Below are 21,415 nucleotides of genomic sequence, written 5' to 3'. Positions count from 1 at the left end.
ATAATTTTCATCCAAGCTCTTTAGTCTCTTTTTGTTATTTCAATAATAGGAAATGGATTGACACGTGTTCAAGAGTAGGAAGACACTTATAATATTGTGTTTCCTTGCTTCTGTTTCACACAAACTAACTCAGTCTCTTTGAAGTCCAGCAGAATGAGGAAAGGGGGCTCCTCTGCACTCATAAAGTATTCATGCCAGTGTGTGTGAAAGTGCATGCTTTGCACGTCAGCGACGCGTGTTCATGTGATTGAAAGAGAGAATGTGTGTGTGCAGACAAGTGTGTGTGGAGTATGCTGCCTATCAGTGGCGCTTTGCACAGCAGCTGTATACTGACACTGTGTCTGGGAGGGAAATGGAAAGGGGGCTGGGCTGAGGAGAGGAGAGGAAAGGGAGAGAGCAAGTGCAGCAAAGCAAGAGGGATAAGGTGAAAGCGACTCACCAGATTGAGAGAGACGCGGAATTCTGCAAGGGTTTCCCAGGAACAGCAAGCAGGAATCTACTCTTTTTTCCCCTTTTCCCCCTTTTACACTGCCTTCCCTGGGAGATCTGTCAATGGGAGAGCGGTGGAGAGGAGTGCAAAAGAGAGGGAGGACATGCCCCCGCCCAGCTTTGATGCAGAGGTGAAGTGAGGGCTAAGGAGGGAAGAGGGAAAGAAATGTGTTGAAAGTTTTGGGTTGCAAACTCTTCCGATTGGTGAGAGGAAGCGCCAAACTTTGGGAAGTCGATCACCGGTGACTTGCTCTGTGGCAAAAAATGTATCTCTGCAGGAGCGCCACATACCCGTTTGTTCTACAGATACATTTTGAGGGTCGTCATGAGCATTTCTGACATCTCCTTATTGCCCTGTTCATCTCGTCGCAACTGTATCCACTTCCTCATCTGGGAATTGGCATGAAATGGACCCCTGATGACAGTGACAGTAATCACATCGCCCCGTCCTCCAGCTGACACTTTAAGCCCCCTGTCTCCAGCCCACCTTCCACACCCGCCCCGCCTCGCTCTCACAATTGCTGGGAGTCATGGAGTGCTCTCACCGGAGTCTGGAATGAACAAGTTAAAAAGCTGCTTTTCTCACCATTGTGATGATATGCCCTCTGAACTGAGATAATGGATTGGAGAGAACTGTAAGTATAATGGACTCATTTGAGTTGTTTATTGAAGTTACATGCATTTTTCAGTAGGGTTTGTGCAGTTCAACTGGTTTTTGGCAATCCAAGGATGTTGGGGTTGAATCCTAAGTTTTTTTTTTTTTTTTTTTTTTTTTATAAAATGTAATTGCTGTCAGTATTTACTCACTCTCAATTCTTTTTAAATGTGTATGACATTCTTTATTTAAACCTGTATGACATTCTTTATATATATATATATATATATATATATATATATATATATATATATATATATATATATATATATATATAAAGAATGTATATATGTATGTATATATATATATATATATATATGTATGTATATATATATATATATATATATATATATGTATGTATATATATATATATATATATATATATATATATATATATATATATATATATATAAACGATATCAGGGTATGTAAATTAATATATTTTTTCATTATTATATTATGCTGCTCCATTGTTGAAAAGCTGAGTATATATAATAAAGGTTGTAAAAGTGCTTCAGTAATCACAGTTGCACTGGTTTGCTCTCAGTTGCAACCCTGAAACCTCACTTCCAAATCCAGAGGCAAACTGTTGACTGCAGGGCAGGGAAAGGAGATTTAACAGGTGGATGCATCTGGATAAAGCCCAGCCTAGCGTATCGGAGCTCACTCTACCATGCTACTTTGCACTCACTCTGGTCATTCGCCTTTGTTCACTCCAGACTGATATCTCAATCTTTTAGTGTGTGCGTGACTGTGTGGTGCTTCATAAGGAGCTTGTAAAGCATTTGTCGTGCAGCCAGATGTGGTGAATGTGGCTCTCTGCCCTATGTGTGGGTGTGGGTCTCGTCTTCATGTTAGAGGAGGAGCTGTACGTATGTGTGTGTGAATAGGTGAGGTGTGTGGAGGAGGAGGCAAAGAAGAGGCTATGTCTCCATAACAAAACCCTCTTCCTCTCAGTCAAGTATTTTTTTCCCAACCTCTCATTTCTCCTATTACGTGCCCTTCGTCTTCACTCTCAGTCTCTCTCCCTCATTCACACCCAGTCCAAAATTAACAACTGACAAGCAACTGGGAATAAAATGCCCTGCTGTTTATTTATTTTTAATTATTTATTTAGATGTGTTTATTATTTATGTATAAATATTTTTTATCTATATATTTATATTTGTCTATATACACATTTTATTTTGGAATAATGCGAAAAAATATATACTGTAAACTTATAATATAAATATATTGTATATGCTTTTAATATCGGCTGGTAAGAAATACATATTGTTATTATTGATTTTTGCAGTGTATACAAACTGCTAACTTAATTAAGCTTTGTCTCAATTTAATCATGCACATAGAGATAATGCTAAGTGCTAATTTCTTTCTGTAATCTTTACCCACATCCTTTCTCTCTCTCCCTCTCTTTGGAGGGAGAGAGAGAAAGGATGTGAGGAAGAGTGAGGCATTTAATGAGCTCAAGCTTTTCTCCTCAGGCCCTTCAACCTCTTGCTATAAAGATAAAAACGTGAGCTGGAAAACACACACAGCTTTAGGTAGCTTGCATCTTTTTACCATTGCCAGACATGTATGGTTAAAAGCATGTTAACAACCATATTGTCCATTACCATATTCTTTTCTGCTGGATTGTCATGGACTTGGAAACTGTTGCTCATTCATGCAAATTGTGTTCATCTCAAATATTTGGAGGCCAGATATAGAGCAGTATTGCGATGCAGGTCTAATATGACTTCACCTTTTGTTTGCTGCTCTTTCACAGGGCTGCCCAGAAGCTGAACCTCTCCAGACGGAAGAAGTGCCAGCCACTTCCACCTCCACCTGACCCAGAAGAGCCGTTCTTCTACACTGATGGCTTCAGTGCTGCCCTGCAGCTCTCACCCCCACCTGTACCCCCATGTCTCCTCAGGGCAGGGTCAAAGGTTAAGGACAGCCCCGGCATGGGAAAGGTACAGCAATTTTGCCACTGCTGAAACTTTTTATTTATTTATTTATTTTGGTCTACTATACCAGTTCTTCAGATGTTTTTGGATGGAAATGGTTTCTAAAACATGATCAAAGCCTAGATGGTCAAGGTTGTGCCAAAATTATTGTAATCTGACAATGCACAATAGGTAATGTTGAAACAATGTTGACAGCTTACATTTGGTCATTGTAGAGATGTTTTCTTCTTTATTAAATAAATGACATCATGCATAAACCCCTGATTGCCCTCTGCTCAAGAATGCCCCGTGGGTTGATCAGTTTGGCTGGTTCTCCAGTTACCATCAAAGCAGACTGTGTGTGACAGCATGGGTTGGCCCAGTTGTCCTGATTCCCAGGCTGTTGGAATTCCAAGAAGCTCCTTTGGAATGCCAGACAGCATTCCTCACTGTAAGTGACTGACAGACCATGGGAGTGGGAAAAGCAATGTATGAAAACAGAAGGGTCAGAGAATGACATCGGGGGGCATTTGAATGAAAGATATATTTCTCTGTCAGAATAGAGCTATTTATTGTGGACTGTCTGAGTGTGGAAATGCTTATGATATCCCAATGTCTCAAGGAGTCATATTTGTGCCTCGTTCTTGGATTAATTGAATACCAGATTTGTGAGCATTACATTTTGTGATCTGGAATATTATTTCCTTTAAGTATATGAACAGATCAAATCTTGTTGTTTGAGCAATGTAAAATGTAATGAGCAATGTAAAATAACAAGGATAAAATGAGCAAACTAACAGCCTTGATTCTTCAGTCGTTTAGTATCAGTGCTGGGGTTTAGTATTAAAACTCCTCTTTTTGTGAAAAATACAGTAAAGTATATTACATTTACATTTAGCAGACACTTTTATCCAAAACGACTTACAAATGAGGTCAATGGAAGCAAGCAAAATCAACAAAAGAGCAATGATATACAATGTCCACAGAGTAAGTGATTATTTTAATCATGACGCATGTATAGATCGACCCATATTATACCTGTATTCACATAGAGTTGATGTTTTCATGTGTTGCGTGATATCTCTGCGCCGAAGTAGCAGTGCTTCGCCTAAGCAGCAGTGCTTCGCCTGTGCTTCCCCATAATATAGTCCCAAGTCAATATCTGCCTAGGAAATCGCCTAGTGTTAATCTGGATCGCTATTTGTACTCGTTGTGAATACGCAGGCCACAAGAAGTAATTAGGTGGGGGTTTTTTTATTTTTTTGATCACTTTTACTCAGGCCATGCTAGCTGGCAACAAAGGATTCCATTCATTGTGCTAAGCTAAGCTAACGCCGACCCAGTCAAACTGAAACAATGCATGCACTGACACAAAAATGCATTTGCCCACCTATCTAAATGTAGGAAATAATGTGAATAAGCCCTATTTCAAAAAAACGGTGGAGTGTTCCTTTAAGTGAAGTGTTGTGACATGTGGCCAAGTGTGTTGACCCATACTCGGAATTAGTGTTCTGCATTTATCCCATCCAAAGTGCACACACACAGCAGTGAACACACACACACACACACCATGAACCATGGAAGCCATTTTTTGGCTTGGGAGCACTTGGGGGTTCTGATGGGAGAGAGCTCTGTACATTCACTCCTCCCATCTACTGTACAATCCCTACCAGTACAAGATTCAAACCCACAACCTTTGGGTTACGAGTCAGACTCTCTAACCATTAGGCCATGACTTCCCAAAAAAGAGTCTGTCTTTGCATTGGCCGGGAATCGGACCCGGGTGAGAATTCTACTACTGAACCACCAATAAGAATGGTGAGGTCACCTGAGCTACTCCTTGAAATGCATCCAGACACCTCTAGAGAAGTCAGTTTATTTCATCATCCTCTTATCCACTGCAGTTGGAGGGCTGGGTGAATGAAGCATTTTCCTTCCCTTAATTGTGCACCTGATTGTGTTGATGCATTGTGCAAACACAGCATTTGAAAATATCCACAATAGGCATTAAAGGTTTTCTAAAGTCACATAAAAGGCAGGCAGCTGCAAGTTTTTAATGAGTTTTATTAAGAAAAAGATTGAAGTGATTGCTAATAAGCCCCACTGAGTTGAAGTATGTTGCTTGCAAAAGGCACTTGTAAAAGAAATGGGTATAACTCTAATTTTTTATTTTTGAATGAAGGAAATGTCAGAGTTCTTAGATATCTATCTATCTATCTATCTATCTATCTATCTATCTATCTATCTATCTATCTATCTATCTATCTATCTATCTATCTATCTATCTATCTATCTATCTATCTAATCAACATAGCTTTATTACAGTATTGAATACATTTCCTGACTAATTCTTTGATAAGAAGCCACATCAGATCACAAAAGCAAGTTATTTCAAACATTCAGCTGATGTTGTGGAGTATGACATTGCAATTCATTTTATTAATGGATCCCCAAACTTGTGAAAATACATTTTCTTGACTACCATGTCATTCCCTATGTTGTAAAAAAAAAAAAAAACTTCCCGTAAACTCCAGGGGCTGTTTGCTGCTAAAAGTGTCCCTAGTGGCAGAGCTATAAAACAAGGTGTTAAACACAGACAGTGGGGTACATTATTGCTTCATGAAGTAGGTTTAATAATGAACTGTTCTGCTTCAGTCATGTTTCACTTTGCTATAATATATATATATATATATATATATATATATATATATATATATATATATATATATATATATATATATATATATATATATTGATAACAGTTGTGCTTCTAATATTTATATGGAAAACATGATATATTTTATATATTTTTAAATAGGATGTGTCTAAAGTGTCTGGTCAGAACAAGGCAGGTCTGTTTTCTGTTTTCCAGCCACACTTTATCACACTTTTGATGTTCCTTTTGTGGGAGCAGAAGAGCTTTGGGAATCTCCGTATTCTTCTTCTGCTTATTACATGCTTTCCACTATGAGGGGCATTCTTGGCCAGGAAACTGAAAGACATTATTCTCAAACCACTAAATAATTGTGAGAATTAGTGGGTGGTTGGAGGGTGCAATTACAGCCGTATGCTTTCAACTCAGCAGCAAATTCAAAAATAACTTGTTTCAAATAAAATCATGTAGGAATATAATTATGATATGAATATAATTGTGTGCTTTGCAGGTGAAAGTAATGGTGAGGATATGTCCTGCCAAAGGATCTCGAGACACCTCAGAATCCATGTCCTTTCTCAAAGTAGACGGCCATAAGAAACAGCTGACCTTTTTTGAGCCACCCTGTGCACGCTCCACCTCTTCCACCGCCCCAAAGATGTTTACCTTTGATGCTGTCTTTACCCAGGATGCTTCACAGGTACAGTAATGGTATAAAGACTTAACTTTTTGTCAATCAGATTAATAAAAGCAAGCATTTTACAAGTTACACCAAGGAGGTATCCCCTATTTCCTGTCTGTACTCATAATTGTATACTGAACTAAAATCTTCCCAGAACTGATGTCAAACAGGCAGGACATATATGCTGAGATCAAAGCAATGCATAAGGGAGATATTCAGTTTCGCTCGGTTTGCGAGGTAGATAAAAGGTTTGGGTTGGTGAGTTGGGGTTATCGTTCCGAGTCCGCAGCGCCTGAAGGGATCTCAGAGGAAAAGATAACAGAGCTCTTTTCTCTGCTTCCTCCTGATCTCTTTGGGAGTTTCGAGTCTTTGGGTTTCCTGTCCTAGAAACATCAGGTCTGATGATCAATGACTACCCCACATTGTTCAGAACAAAAAGGCGTTGAACGAGCATACATCAGAGGTGGTTTTTACAACAACACTGTTGAGACAACTCAAGCTGCAAAAGACACACACATAATTCCAGGGTTTGAAATCTTCATCTTTTTCCTTTACTGTATTCTGCATCTCTTTGGGAAGTTTCAAGGATGAGCAAGGATCAAGTTTACAAGGATCTATCTATCTGTTTGTAATTCTATCTGTCTGGCCGTCTGTTGTTGTGTCTATGTATCAGCCTGTCTGTCTGTTGTTCTGTCCGTCTATCATTCTATCTATCGTCTGACATTTGTCTGTTGTTCTGTTTGTCTGTTTTTCTGTCTGTCTCTCTCTCTCTGTCGTATCATCTGTCTGTTTTTCTGTTGTTCTATCTTTCTGTCTGTCTGTCTATACCTTTGTCACTGTTTCTGTGTGTGTTTCTGTCTGTCTGTCTGTCTGATGTTTTGTCTATCATTCGTTCTGTCTGTTATTCTTTCTGTCTGTTATTCTACCTATGTGTCTGTTTATCCTGTCCGATCTGCCTGATGTCCTTTCCATCATTCTGTCCGTCTGTATTTATATCTGTCTATCAATCTACTGTTCTGTCTATCATTTTGTCTGTCGTTCAATGGTTCGATCTGATGTTTTGTCTGTAAATTTATCTGTCTGTCTGTCTGAGTTAGAAGTACTGTATGTAAAACTAATACTGTTCGAGTTATTGTTTAAATCAGGGGTTGTTTCCTCAGGCAGAAGTGTGCTCAGGGACAGTGGCAGAGGTTATCCAGTCTGTGGTCAATGGGGCAGATGGCTGCATCTTCTGTTTTGGTCAAGCCAACCTCGGTTAGTAAACATCTATTCAACCTAGTAGCCCATATTTTACTGTAATTCACTTTATTGTTGTGACATCTCACCTCCTTCTGTTACAACTCCTCATGCTTTGACAGATAATGCATTGTTGAGAATCCATTTTTAGATGGAGTAGCCATCACTTACAAGAGGCGATAGGAAAAGTGATGCAAAATACACTGTTTTGGCAGCATTTGAAATCTTCTAACAAGGATGCAGAGAAAATGCAGGGAGGGCGTATGTGTTTGAGCAGTAATAGCGGTTTGTTGAACACAAAGTGCCCTCTTTTTACACGTTGTGTTTGAAAAGCGCTCAGTTTTTTCTCTCTCATACTCTCTTGTTGTTCAGCCCTCACTTTGAGAGACTGTGTGCCTCCCACCGTGCTGCTTCTATCCCCCATAGTTAGCTTGGCTGCTCATTTGCTCTGCTTTATTGTGCTATATTCGTTATGACTAACATCCTTGTGGGTTCATTTTATTAGCTTAAGGGTGTTTTACATAGACAGTCCTATTATTAACACAAATCCTATTATAGACCTTGTCTTATATCATTATGTAGCCATGCAAAGTTAATCAATTCACAGTGTAATTTTTATCATGTCTTTGTTGACAAACACTGCTCACTTATGACCTTTAAAAAAAAATAAGAACCATGTAAGGACAACTAAAGCATAATGTAGTATTGTCTTCCTCACACTGAGTAAATAATTACATTGTATCTTCAGTCAAACCAACCTTGAATGTTCAGTTACATCTTTCATTGACATTAGCTCACCTTTACCTCACAGGCAAAAGCTACACCATGATCGGCAGGGACAGCTCTATGCAGAGCTTGGGTGTGGCACCCTGTGCTATCTCCTGGCTCTTCAAGCTCATCGAGGAAAGGAAAGAGAAAACTGGCACAAGATTTTCCATCCGCGTGTCTGCTGTGGAAATCTGTGGCAGGGAGGAAGTGCTGAGAGACCTGTTGGCTGACGTTTCCACACAGACTTTCCAGAACAGTCATGGTGCAGGAATTTCCCTGCGAGAGGATCCGGTCTGTGGATCACAGGTGCATTAGAGTTTGTTTTTAGTACTGTGTGTGTAGGTCTACAAACTGACTCTATAACTCAAATAATGGAGCAAGGTGCTAGAAATGCTAAGGTCATGGCTTTGATTCCCAGGGAATAGATTAAATAGACAAATAAAAACATTATATAGACATTACATAGAGTCTCTTTATGCTCACCATGGCTGCATTTAATACAATAAAATAGTAGAATTGTGAAATATTATTACAGTTGAACAGTTTATAAACTATAATTACCACATAATTGTTTTAAATATATTTTTAAGTAAATAAATGTAATTTATCAGTTTCCTGTTTATTCCAGTCTTCAGTGTCACATGATTCTTAAGAAATTTCAATAAACTAAAGGAAATCTGTTTAAACATTATACATGTCTTTACTCTCACTTTTGATCAATTTCATGCACCCTTGCTGAATAAAGTATTAACTTATTTAAAAAATAGTTTAATACTAACCGGTAACAGTAATTGCAAGTCACCTTTCTTTGACTACTGCCAAAATAAAAATGTTAAGAAATCCAATTAATCAAAATCAAATTGCTTTTGTCTCCCTTTTCTATCTTTATCTAATGTACATGTCTTATTTTCAATTTCGACATTTGTTCAGCTGCAGAACCAGAGCGAGTTGCGGGCGTACTCTGCAGAGAGAGCGGCGTTCTTCCTGGATGCAGCTCTGGCGGCACGCAGCACCAGCAGACCTGACTGTAAGGAAGAGGACCGCCGGAATTCTCATATGCTCTTCACTCTACACATTTCCCAGTACCCTATGGAGAAGAGCACCAAAGCAGGAAGTATGGCATGCTTTGTTCATTTTTTTACATTTATTTAGAAAAGCTGTATTGAAATTTAAGCCATTTAATATATGGCTGTTGGCCATTTAAGAGCATAATAGTTGACTTTTAATGCTAAGAAGAAATGTTAAAGTGATATTTTAAGTAGCCATACCTTAACATCCAGGGTTTAAAATAATTCAATTTCAAGGGCAAATTACCTTCACCTCAAAAATTAAGTTACTGCTCCTTATTACTGTCTAAGAATCATATCATATATCTTTATGCATCATTAGTATTTTGAGAAGACTGTTACTGAAGGCAGCTGATACCTGACTTTAACATTACTATGCTTTCCATGTTCACAGATAGTATCAGTTACCTCAGTTTAGTCCCGCTGATAATTTCTCTGTGAAAATACTAACAAGAAGGGTTAGCACATATTCATTACTGGGCGTAGCCATTCTGTAAAATCAGCATGTCAACATTAGAATGGTCATTAGTATTGCACCCCCTTCACTGCAGTGCAAGCTGGGTTCTTGCCATTGACACTAGCCAGAATAGATTTTAATATGTAATGAGGCTGGAGTCTCTTCTGCAGAGATGTTTATAGCGCCCAGCATGAAATGAGAAGCTCGTTTACATTCCCACTCCACAGAGGGTTTCGGTTCTGAGTGCTGGCTTTGTAAATCCTGCCGACGTGAGGTTAATGGCCAGCATTTCAGTGTGAAATAAATGCATCTTTTGTAATGATACTGAATGAATTTTTTCTCTAGTGACCTACATGGGACTGTAATCTAACTAGCTGTACTTACATTTATTGCTTGCTGTTTGATGGACTGCCAAGGATATTGAATCCCCACGTAGCAAAGATCCTAAGTACAACTGCTGTCTCATAAGGTCCCCTGCAACACTGCCTCTGCTTAATGTCCAGAGACAACTAAGTCAATTGTAGGTGGACATATTTTTATTTTTATTTTATACAGGTCTGCTTTCAGCATCGCTGTTTGAGTAGACCACACACAGTAGCAAAATTAGCTGTCTGTCTTAACAATGTATTGTTTGGTACTGCTGATGGAATAGAAACTACTGCTCTTTAAAACAGGACAAAAGTCTTTGCTTTTTATATATTTCGATTATGTTTAGGGTTTTGGAATGAAGATGTGCCCCATAAACAATAAAACTGTATTTAAATGAGAAACCCAGAGTCATGGACATTGGGAGTGAATTTCGGTTTTAACTTTGCAGTGTCTGGGAGTCATAGCCGTCTGCATCTTCTGGACTTGGGCAGTTGTGAGTCTGATCGGAGTCAAACACGAGATGGAGGGAGAGGCCAATGTCTGTCAATGGCTGCTCTTGGAAATGTCATCCTAGCCTTGGCCAATGGAGCCAAGCATGTGCCATACAGGTATGTCTTTTGTGATTCAATGAATCAATATAAACCAATAGCAGGAGATGATAGATCCATGTTAATGGTGGTAGTGTGTCTCTGAGCACACTCTGAGTCCTACTGATCTAAATCCGCCAGGGTTTCATTCTCACCTTCATCAAAACAGTGAAGCTAATTAGCCAGCTTTCCAGGGAGAGAATGCAGCCAGGGTGAATTGGACTTGAGGTGGGATGTAGTGATAGGAATGTGGGTCAGGGAGAAAGAGAGTTATGCTAAAAGAAAATTAAGAAATAATCACCGGAATGTGGGATAGTAAATACAGTGACATGAGCAGAGAAAAAAAAATATTTTGAACGTTGCTTCAGAAAATAACATCCTCCACAACCAAATAAAATAAAAACACTTCAAATCAGGTCTCTAGAGAGTGAGCATAATTTTTTGCCGTTTCTTTTTATTCAAGTATGATTCATAATCCTCTATTTTAAGACAACCTCTCAATGATCTTAGAGGGAAGAATGTTGTAAAGCCTAGCTTCCTTTTTGGCTAACGAGAATTTTTTTTGATGTATAATTCAGAGACAGCAAGCTTACCATGCTGCTGAGGGAATCACTGGGCAACATCAACTGTAGAACCACCATGATCGCCCACATCTCTGAGTCGCCAGCCAGTTATGCCATATCTCTCGCCACTGTGCAGCTTGCTTCCCGTATTCACCGCATGAGAAAGAAGAAATCCAAGGTTTGTGATTCAAACAGATGTATTTGTTATATGAATTATGTATGCTTATGTATTCATGGTTATTTAAAAATTTTTTTATGAAGAATTGCTTCTGGTACCAAGGTATCTATATAATACAGTAATTATGGCACTAAACTTTTCTAAAAGTAAAAACTGGTAATTAAAAAAAGATGTTTTGGACCAATATTCATATACATATATATATATATATATATATACATATAATTATTATTTTGTTTTTGTATTTATTTTTATTTTAGTATGATACAGCGACAACAGAGTATTTACTGAAAGTCTTTATTTTTGTCAGCATTTTTTTCATTTTCTTCTTGTCTGTATACATTCTGCAATAGGTCTATTATAGGTCTACAATTACATTTAGGCTTTTTTTTTTTTCAGCAGAATCATTCCAAATTTAAATAATGATTCATGCTTTGTCAGAGAAACAAATGTTATAGTGATAATTTAGCTGCAAAATTTCTTATTGACCTATGTCAAGTAATCAACAAATGTAATCAATGTATTTGTTCCAGAGGTAGAACTGCATTTAATCTATCCCATCACAGAGGCAATTTTCACCATAATTAAACTTTTTTTGACAGAAAATGTTCATATTTTATAGACCTAAAAAAGTAATTTCCTTGTCTAAATTATGCATAGTATTGACAACTATTTTAACTTCTCCTTTGGTGAGCACTTTTCACCTTTGTTGACATTGACATACTGTTTTGTGAAGGGATGCCTCTCTGAATTTATTGTGTTCTGAGAAAGAGCTTTCTGCCAAAATATATTGATATCAGTTTGGTATGTTATTTTGTTCAGTATGCATCAAGTTCCTCTGGAGGGGAGAGCTCCTGTGAAGACGGACACATCAGACCGAGACCTATCTACCCTCGGACTGTGGCTCTTGACCCAGACCACCCTGCAATGTTATCCAGTGACCCAGATTACTCCTCCAGCAGTGAGCACTCATGTGATACAGTGATCTATGTAGGGCCTGGTGGGACCCCTATTTCTGATCGTGAACTCAGTGACAATGAAGGCCCACCAGCATTTGTTCCTATCATTCCCTCCCTGAACAAGAAGCAAGTAAAAGAGGGACCTAAGTCTGATGGGAACCACCTCAAATGTAACACCTTTGCAGAGTTACAAGAACGGCTTGAATGTATTGATGGTAGTGAGAGCACATCTGTTTTCACCATTGAAGGAAAAGGCCAACTGACAGCCTTCAAAAGTGGAGTGGAAAGTGTGTCAGAAGGGGCTTCTGTATCATCCAGGACCGCAAAGTCCTCTCTTCAGAAGTCTGCACACCTGCAACATGGGGCCACATCTGAAATTAACACAACTTTAAGGAAAGATTCAGAGCCTGTTGTCAGAGAGAAAGTCTTTAGTAGAGTACCTATACAAAAGCCCAATGCCTCTTCATCCTTGCAGAGCATCTCAAAAACCTCAGTTTTGAATTCTGAGTCCAGTTTAACCATACGGGCACCTCCAGTAGGTATGAGTCAACAAACCCTAAGGCAGGGAGAACTCCATGAATCCCCAATTACTGACAGATCCCATCACCTCAGTAGAAATCCTGTAGAGCTGAGCCACCTATGTGCTGCTCTGAGGAACAGGTGCCTTGACAGGGATGTTTTAAGGACTACAGTTACACTGCAGCAGCCTGTGGAGCTCAATGGAGAGGATGAGCTGGTGTTTATGGTGGTCGAAGAGCTGCCTGCTGGTCTGGTTCCAGACAATGGTAGACCATCCAGCATTATTAGCTTCAATACAGAGTGTTCTTTGCAGCCCCTGGCATCTCACTCACGGTCTGTTAGCATTATCAGCAGCATCAATGATGAGTTTGATGCATACACATGCCAGATGAGCAGGTCCCAGCTGAACCAAGGTGCTACTACTAAGTCACAGGAGGAATTTACAGCTGAACATGCAACTGCACATTCTTCAGTCCAGTCCTGTTCTTGCAAGACAAATATTTGTACCCAAAGTTGTGATAAGACTAAAGGGAGCCTTTTATCAAAGGGAGTGCGCAAGGGACGATTCAGCAGCTCTATGATGGATTTACCTGGTGGTTTACAGACAGAGTCTTTCACCCAGCAAAGAACAAATAGTCCACTGGGTGACAGTGGAATTTGCTTTTCAGAACAAGACTATGATTCTGCAACCATTGACAAATTGTCCATATCTAAGTGCCCTCTATCTCATGACAGTACCAAAGCATCCCTCGGTGGTCCAAAGACGATTAGATCCAATAGACTCATGACCTCACAGTCTGCCCAAATCTCATTCATTTCTACACTCCCTCGAAAAAGCACCCAAACTGCATCTTCTAGCAGTAGCTACAGCCATGAGCTACAACGTCAAAGTAGCAGAATAGATGAACAATGGACCCACACTAGTAGTGGGCTGCACTCGGCCAGGAATTCTGAGTTTAACTCTGTTAACAAACCACCAAAAAATGGCACAAGTTGGATTCCGTCTAGAAAGACAGGCGGGAATAGCAACAGTGTACCTCGCCCTCCTAAAATGCATGTGTCATCCACATCTCAAAGGGTTGTGGATGGTTGTGAAAAGTTAAGCATTAAGAAAGGGGACCTGAGCAAGATGCCTCAGCTGAAGAGGGGAGCCACCACTCTCGGCATGGTCTCAGTGCCCCGTAGTTCAAATGAGATGAAATGGGGTAATGATTCCTCACAAACGAATGGTAGCCTAAATTTCTCATCTTTAGGAAAGAGAGCTTATGGACAGAAAGGTAGTATATTTCCTAAATCTGGAAGCATGTCACCCCCTGCTCCACCTATCCAAAAGTCAAACCTCGACCAGAGGACACACATTTTGTTGTCTCCAAGTGCCTTAAAGTCTGTAGGTAATGATGGAATAAAATTGTCTTCCTCCAAAGCATCAGTTTCCGAGAAGGACATTGATGTGCGAGTAAGAGGGGAATGCTTTAGCTTTAAGTCATCCAGTCTGAAGACTGCTTCTAGTCTCAGATCTCATAATGCTAAAGGAGACAATGGAAGGCATTTTGGTAGTCTTATGTCCCTTGAAAGGTGTGGCAGTTTAACCTCAGTGGGTTCCAAACCAGTACCCTCAAAGGAAAACAGTAATGTCAGTATCAGTAGCACTGGCAAATCTGCTAAAATGGTGCCAAAACTTGGGATGCCCTGTTCAATATCAACACCAACCCCTACTTCCCCTTCGTCTTCTACTGGAATTTGTAAGCTTGGACAGATAAAAGCCATTATATCTCCTAGATCCATTGTTGGGAATGGAAACAAAGGAAAGGCCTTGTCGAGCACTGGTTCAAAGTCTTTTAGCACCTCCACCAAGTTCCTTGCTGTGTCAGCTGCTCAGAATACCAGTCTACCTCCAACTGGAAAACCCCCAACTCACTCTGTCATAGGCTCCAATGCTAAACAAGGAAGGGGCACTATTATGGGCACAAAGCAAGTGGTTCGTGTAGCCAACAGTCGGGTCAGTGAGTTAGCAGGTGGAAGCTCCAAGAAACACCTCAGGGGCACTGACCAAGCAGATGGCAACAATGATGCCAGAATGTCCAGCGAGACCCAACTGGCTGCTCCTTTGCCCTCTCCTTACAGCAAAATCACGCCCCCTCGCCATCCTCAGCGCTACAGTAGTGGCCATGGTAGTGACAACAGCAGTGTACTTAGTGGTGAACTGCCCCCTGCCATGGGGCACACTGCACTTTTTTATCACAGTGGAGGCAGCAGTGGCTATGAGAGCATGATCAGGGACAGTGAAACTACAGGCAGTGCATCTTCTGCCCATGATTCCATGAGTGAGAGTGGAGTGTCCAGGTCTACTCGAACAAAGGCCTCAAAATCTCCCAAAAAGAGATCCAATGGTGAGTTTTACTGTGAAACCAATCAAGACTTTATTTACTGGTGTCCAGTTCAAGATTTATTTATTTGATGGCCTTCAAAAGTTAGAATGAAAAATAGGTAGTACAGTGAAGGTTGTTGTAAATTATGTTGTGATGTATATTTCAATTAACGAGGACCACAAATATTGCTTGATATTTCCATCCTCAAAAGGGTTGCACACGTTTTGGCAGAATGTCTTAGCCAGATTTTACATCACAGTTGTCCAGTATGACTGCCCCTTAAAGCAGTCAGTGGGGACATATGGGACAAAAAATTTTTACACTCTGACATAAAGACCACTCATGTTGCTCAGTGTGTCATGGCTTTTACCTAAGGTTCTGCCAGGGCAATAAATATTAGTAAAGCATTCCATTTAGCCAGTCAGTCTATTTAGTCCATTTAAATTTATGAACCCAAGGTTATTAGGCATATCTAGTGTTTAATATGCATTCACCCTATTCTGTAATCTGCATTTACCCCAAAATCATTTTTGCTTTAAACCATTTAACCGCTTGCAAGACTCATGCATATTTAAAAGCATGCCTACAAACTCTGCTGTTCATCTTTGGCCCACATGAAGAGCATTATCTGTGTAACTCCTCTAGGCCTGCAGCGACGCCGTCTGATTCCTGCTCCTCTGCCAGACACCTCTTCTCTGGGCATGAAGGTTGGTGCAGCAGCCCAGTGGGTCGATCTACCTCCACTGGGGGGTACTATGAAGGAACCCTTTGAGATCAAAGTGTACGAGATTGATGATGTGGAGCGCCTTCAGAGACGCAAAGAAAGGTTGGCAGAGGTAAGAAGACTATTTTTGACAAGTGTGTTCTATGCAGTTTGTATGCTAATTATGAAGTAAATAGCTCAAGTTTAGAGTGAAGTAAATTACTCTGTTCAAGTTGTTTTGTGTAACTTTAGTATTCAGCAGTTGGCTCAGTCCCAGTATGATGGAATAAAATCAATATTTAATTTATGCTAAGCTAAAAAGCATCAGATATCTTGAGATTCTGATGATTCTCTCAAATCTGAGAAAGTGCAGTTGTCAGGAATGAAGCTTATCTCTGGGACGATTACTGATGTTGGCTAATTGATTCTAGATTGGACTGATAACTTTAGTTAGACGGGGTGTTGACTGGTGTTGTAAGACAGAAAGAAGTGAAAAAAAGATTAGCAAAGGTCTTTCCAGAGAGAGGAAGAGATGGTAAGAGAGAGATAGAAGGAGAGAGAGCATCAGGGAGGGGTCAGGGATGCCTGTGATGAATGAGGTGTGGCTCCACAATCTGCAGCCCGCCTGATCAGTCTTTATGGCCCACTCCACACAGCGCGTCCATGGGTCATTAAACCGTTTCTCTGTAAGTTTCTAACCCTGATCACACAGGCAATTGTGTGGAGAAGACGAGAGTAAAAGACATTAACTCAGTCGAATGCTCTGATTTATTTTCAATTAAGAAACAGTGATCTCAGCTCGCATGTTAGAGTCTGGAATTTGCTTATAAAGAATTAGGCTGTTCAGTCCCTTGTTTTATGTGAATCGCTATGTATATGTATATGTGTCAGTAGGGGGTTGTATAACTGCTAAGTTTATGTATGTTTTATGAAATGAAATCTTATTTGCAGTGGGCATAGCATAACAGTATAAGTCTTTCTTCATCTATAGTTTAAAACCTGCTATATTTGAATATAAGAAAAATTTATATTGTTATTTTGAATTTTCATGTACTTTCTAATGGGTACCTTTTAGTGACAGAATAAACATGATAGGAGTAGGGTAATCTATACTGTAATTCAATCATTCAGTAACAGATTCCCCTTGAACATGATCTTTCCTTTTAATCCCCGAATCAAACGATAGGATTTGAATGTTTAACCTGGATGCTAATTTTATTTCCAGCTTGGCCCTAATTAATCTGACCAAAGGGCTGAGGACCTAAATCCTCTGTATAGGGTAGGGAGTATTGAATCAATTCGGCTTAAGCCACTGCATTTCAAGTCAACCCTGAGGAGAGCCAGACATTGTGAGCAGGTGATTGGAAAAGGTACAACGATTTGTGGTTGACTGTATGCAACTGACACTGCTGTCCCACACTTGCAGGGTTTGCAGTTCTTCAGCACCCGCCTTAGGATGTTGGAGAAGAGGCAGCAGCAGATCAGGGAGATAAGAGCCAAGCATGAGAAGCTGAAAAAAGAGTTGGAGGATGCCAAGACTTGTCTCATGCTGGACCCCAGTAAATGGATAGGAGAATGTAAGTGTACTTCCCAAGTGTATTATTGTTTTATGTCGGGATTTTCAAACTTTTTTCATGCTAATGAGTATTATGGCAAACATATTTTTATGCATGAAGTCACATCTATGCATGAATATAGAATACGCTAAAATGCTGTTGTAACTGCACTAAAATCAAAGCTATAAAACATTATCTGAAGAATATTTACTTCATATTAAGCTCACAGTTTCCTTTTTCCATCCACTTATTGTTTAATAATTAGGACTGTCAACATAATACAATAATATACCTTTATATTGGTATATAGGTACAATATACAATCCCTGTAGTGTGATGTAGACTAAGGGCTTTAATTTGATAACTTTAATTTAAGTGTTTGAACGTAGTGCCAGAAGAAATGGTGAGGTATTGGTGCATTCACAGAAATGTCTTGAGCATTGGCTACTTTGAATTGGTGCCTGAGACAATAGTGGATGACATTGATTTTCCAGAATATTCTCCATAAATGTCAACTGTGAAACAAATTATTGAAGTTTTTCGTAATTGTGATTCTCTTTTACTGTTCCTGTTTACTGTTCCTGCCTTCAACACTTAAGCTGTAAGAACAAACTCTGAACACAGACTTTATGTTGTTTAACCTTAATGTTAACAATGAGTCAGCAAATGGTTTATTAATGTACTTCAGGATTTTCTCATACAAAAACAAATACCTTCAGTATCAAACAGGGCAAGAAAATTATTTAAAGATAATGAAGCTTAATTATGTGATTTGTATTGTTCACTCTACTGAGAATGAAAAAGAACATTGCCAGCAGCAAAGAAAGCTCTGTTGATTCTGTATCTCTGTTTTATCTGTCCCCAGCTTCGGTTAGAATTACAACTATTACAAACAACCAATGCAACAACCTTGGTATTGCAAAATATCTGTCTCCACTTTGCTAGAAAATACACTTACTGCAAACAGTATGTGGGAGGAAATCACAGGATGTAAAGGAATAATGTAGAGAAAATGGCAGGTCTATGGAGAAAACTTGTGTCTGCGTGTGTTCTTGAATCAATAAGGTATCATTTTTCTCTTCTGCAATCATTACCTGCCCGCCGGCCAGGTGATGTTTACCATTCATACTGTATGTGACTGCTGTCTTGAGTAAAGCTGTGATTGGTGTTGTCATGCTGTATAAATCAGCCCCTCTTCAGAGCCTAGTAAATTGAAGATAGTGTTTCTGCAAGCCCATCTCCCACACCAGAAAACCATCACATGCAGAGATTTTTGTTTATGTTCTGAGTGAAAACACTGTCAATTTAGGTGTGTCAGCAGGGCTGCATCTCACATCTACATTATGTATATTACATACATTATGTAGTACAATAATGTGGATTCAATGTGTGTATTTTAGAGAGTGTTAGATTTTTATATTCATACACGCTGTAATGAGAGCTGTATTCAAATGAGGTACTGTATTAAAATCAAGTTTACAAATGCAAATTATTTATTGAGAAAACCCCCCAGATAAAGATAATTTGAAACATCATTGTAGCAGACGATGAACTATATATAATATAATAATACAATATAATATATATATTATTATATTATATAATATAATAATATATAATAACTATATAATACAGTATATTTTATGTCCATATCTGTCACGTTTCACTCAGGAAGGAGTGAGGAGATGCAAGAGAATACTTCAAGACATAGCACTTAATCATCAACAGGCATATACAGGAACTAAAAGACATCTAAGACATATAACATTTGACACATTCAGACTTTTACAACATTTAACAGCAGACCGAGAACTCAAAACAGGGAACACTATTTAAACACAATACGACACACTTGGGAACAAATAAACTAATTAATGAAACACAGCTGGAACCAAATTCGCATAACGAGGACAGGAACAGGAAGGACCAAATAAGGAAAACAAGAACAAACACGTGACAATTTCATTGAACATAGGCCTACTTTTTATTAATTTATTTAAATAAATTTTTTTTTACTAAATGTGCCTGTTAAATTGGCTTACCATGCTCAATCAGTCAGTCAGTCAGTAAATCAGTCATTTCAAGAATTGAATGTTAAATGGTAAATTGACATCTCATATTATTAAACTGTAAGTTTATGTTTTTAAATAATAATTTTGTTTGTATTTTTCACCCTTTTTTTCCCATTAGTTGATGTGGACCCAGATCTGGACCAGGAGTCGCAGGATTACCTGGAGGCTCTGGCCCAGGCCACAGGAGACCTGGAGTTTTGTGTCAACCTATGCAAGTCTCGTGTGATGATGGAGACCTGCTTTGATATCGCAGTGCCCGCGATCCCAGGACAGAGTGGACAACAGGAGATGGAGGTCTAAAAGAGAACAAAACAGGACTGTGAGTTACAGCAAGACCCCTTTTTTCTGGGGTTGAGACTGTCCTTCTTGGAACAACACAAATGAAGGTACTGAATAAGTATGGTTAGAAACTCCATTAAATGCTGAGAAACAGAGACCGAATGGAATAAGACTAAGAACGTTTCCTGCGATTTTGATTAAGCTTTACCAGGAAGTGCCTTAAACCCCCAAAAATCCCAAGAACTATCTTTGTTTGATGATTGGTGCTAATATTGAGACCAGCTTTCCCAAGTACACTTTGAAAAACAAAGTATTTTGCATTGCAATGCAGTGTAGTCTATTTATAAGAGCTAAAGTGATTAAAAATATTGTTTTAAATATTAAACACAAAAAAGTAAAAAAATTCCCCATACTATAATTATCATACAAAAACTTGCTTGTTTTTTTATTTTATTTACAGTCATTCTGCATAAAACCCCTGTTATACTTCACTTTGGCAAAGTATACTTTGGGGTTAATGATTGGCTCTCTGATGACATGTCATTTCCCCTGATCCAGAGCTAGTAGCCTACTTTAACTGATTGGTGCAGCTGGTGGCAAGTCAGAAATTAGAGCTGGTCTCAAACACTTCTCAGGACATCAAACCGAAGTGAGTTTGTATTTACAAATTTCAGTGTGTGTGGTATGCGTCATACTGTAATGTATGCATGTGTCTGTTCTTCTCTGATCATGCAACATCCAGCGTTTAGCTGGTATCTTTTAACGTGGTAAACAAATCCACTTTATCTACCTGAACTTCAAAAGATTATGCCTTTCTTTGTTGAAAATATTCAGATTTACAAAAGGCTATCATCTGACAAATTCACAGCACAGGACCTTCTCACTGTGTCTTGTGATTTTATCTTCAGCCTCTGATGTTTGATGATTTGTGTGTCTCTGGAGAGAAGCGTGACTGCTGTTTCTCATAAAGAAACAAACAAAACAAAAAAATAGATTATATGGATTTGCAAAGGTTTGAAATGGAATATGTGGATATTTTCTTAAAATTCTTTCCTTTGTTTTTGTAGTTAAATAATAATTTAAAAGAGAGAGAGAGAAAAAAGATCAGGCCTTTTTTTTTCTCCAAGTTGCTGCATGAAATTTTTGAGTTTATAAAAAAAAAAAATATATATATATATATATATATATATATATATATATATATATATATATATATATATATATATTTCCTTTTTGTTTTGTATGTTAGTCTGTGATTTCTACTAATACTTTAACAGATTTGTCAAGCATTCAGACTTTTAATTTCTATGACATTTTACCAGT

The 21,415-nt window shown here is 38.8% G+C and overlaps 1 protein-coding gene across 1 annotated transcript; it reads left to right on the top strand.

Moving 5' to 3' along the window:
• Positions 1-209: 209 nt before the first annotated feature.
• LOC113062897 (kinesin-like protein KIF26A) lies at positions 210-21,196 on the top strand. The gene is made up of 12 exons (XM_026232959.1): positions 210-1,124; positions 2,916-3,102; positions 6,240-6,428; positions 7,571-7,664; positions 8,458-8,720; positions 9,345-9,528; positions 10,756-10,915; positions 11,473-11,635; positions 12,458-15,503; positions 16,128-16,318; positions 17,612-17,762; positions 19,932-21,196. Exons 1-12 carry the CDS (start codon positions 1,108-1,110, stop codon positions 20,111-20,113), a joined length of 4,827 nt encoding a protein of 1,608 aa, XP_026088744.1. The 5' UTR covers positions 210-1,107; the 3' UTR covers positions 20,114-21,196.
• Positions 21,197-21,415: the final 219 nt, after the last annotated feature.

The sequence above is a fragment of the Carassius auratus genome, chromosome 45 (genome assembly GCF_003368295.1).
Source record: "Carassius auratus strain Wakin chromosome 45, ASM336829v1, whole genome shotgun sequence".
NCBI classification, from domain to species: Eukaryota; Metazoa; Chordata; class Actinopteri; order Cypriniformes; family Cyprinidae; genus Carassius; species Carassius auratus.
Note: the sequence above shows the minus strand (reverse complement) of the source record. Positions and strands in the feature narration are given on the sequence as shown.

What these genes read in the sequence shown, in the direction of transcription:
- LOC113062897 (XM_026232959.1), top strand. An exon ending in TTTTGGTCAAGCCAACCTCG is followed by an intron (nt 7,665 to 8,457) that starts GTTAGTAAACAT and finishes TTTACCTCACAG; the next exon opens with GCAAAAGCTACACCATGATC. An exon ending in TCCCAAAAAGAGATCCAATG is followed by an intron (nt 15,504 to 16,127) that starts GTGAGTTTTACT and finishes TAACTCCTCTAG; the next exon opens with GCCTGCAGCGACGCCGTCTG.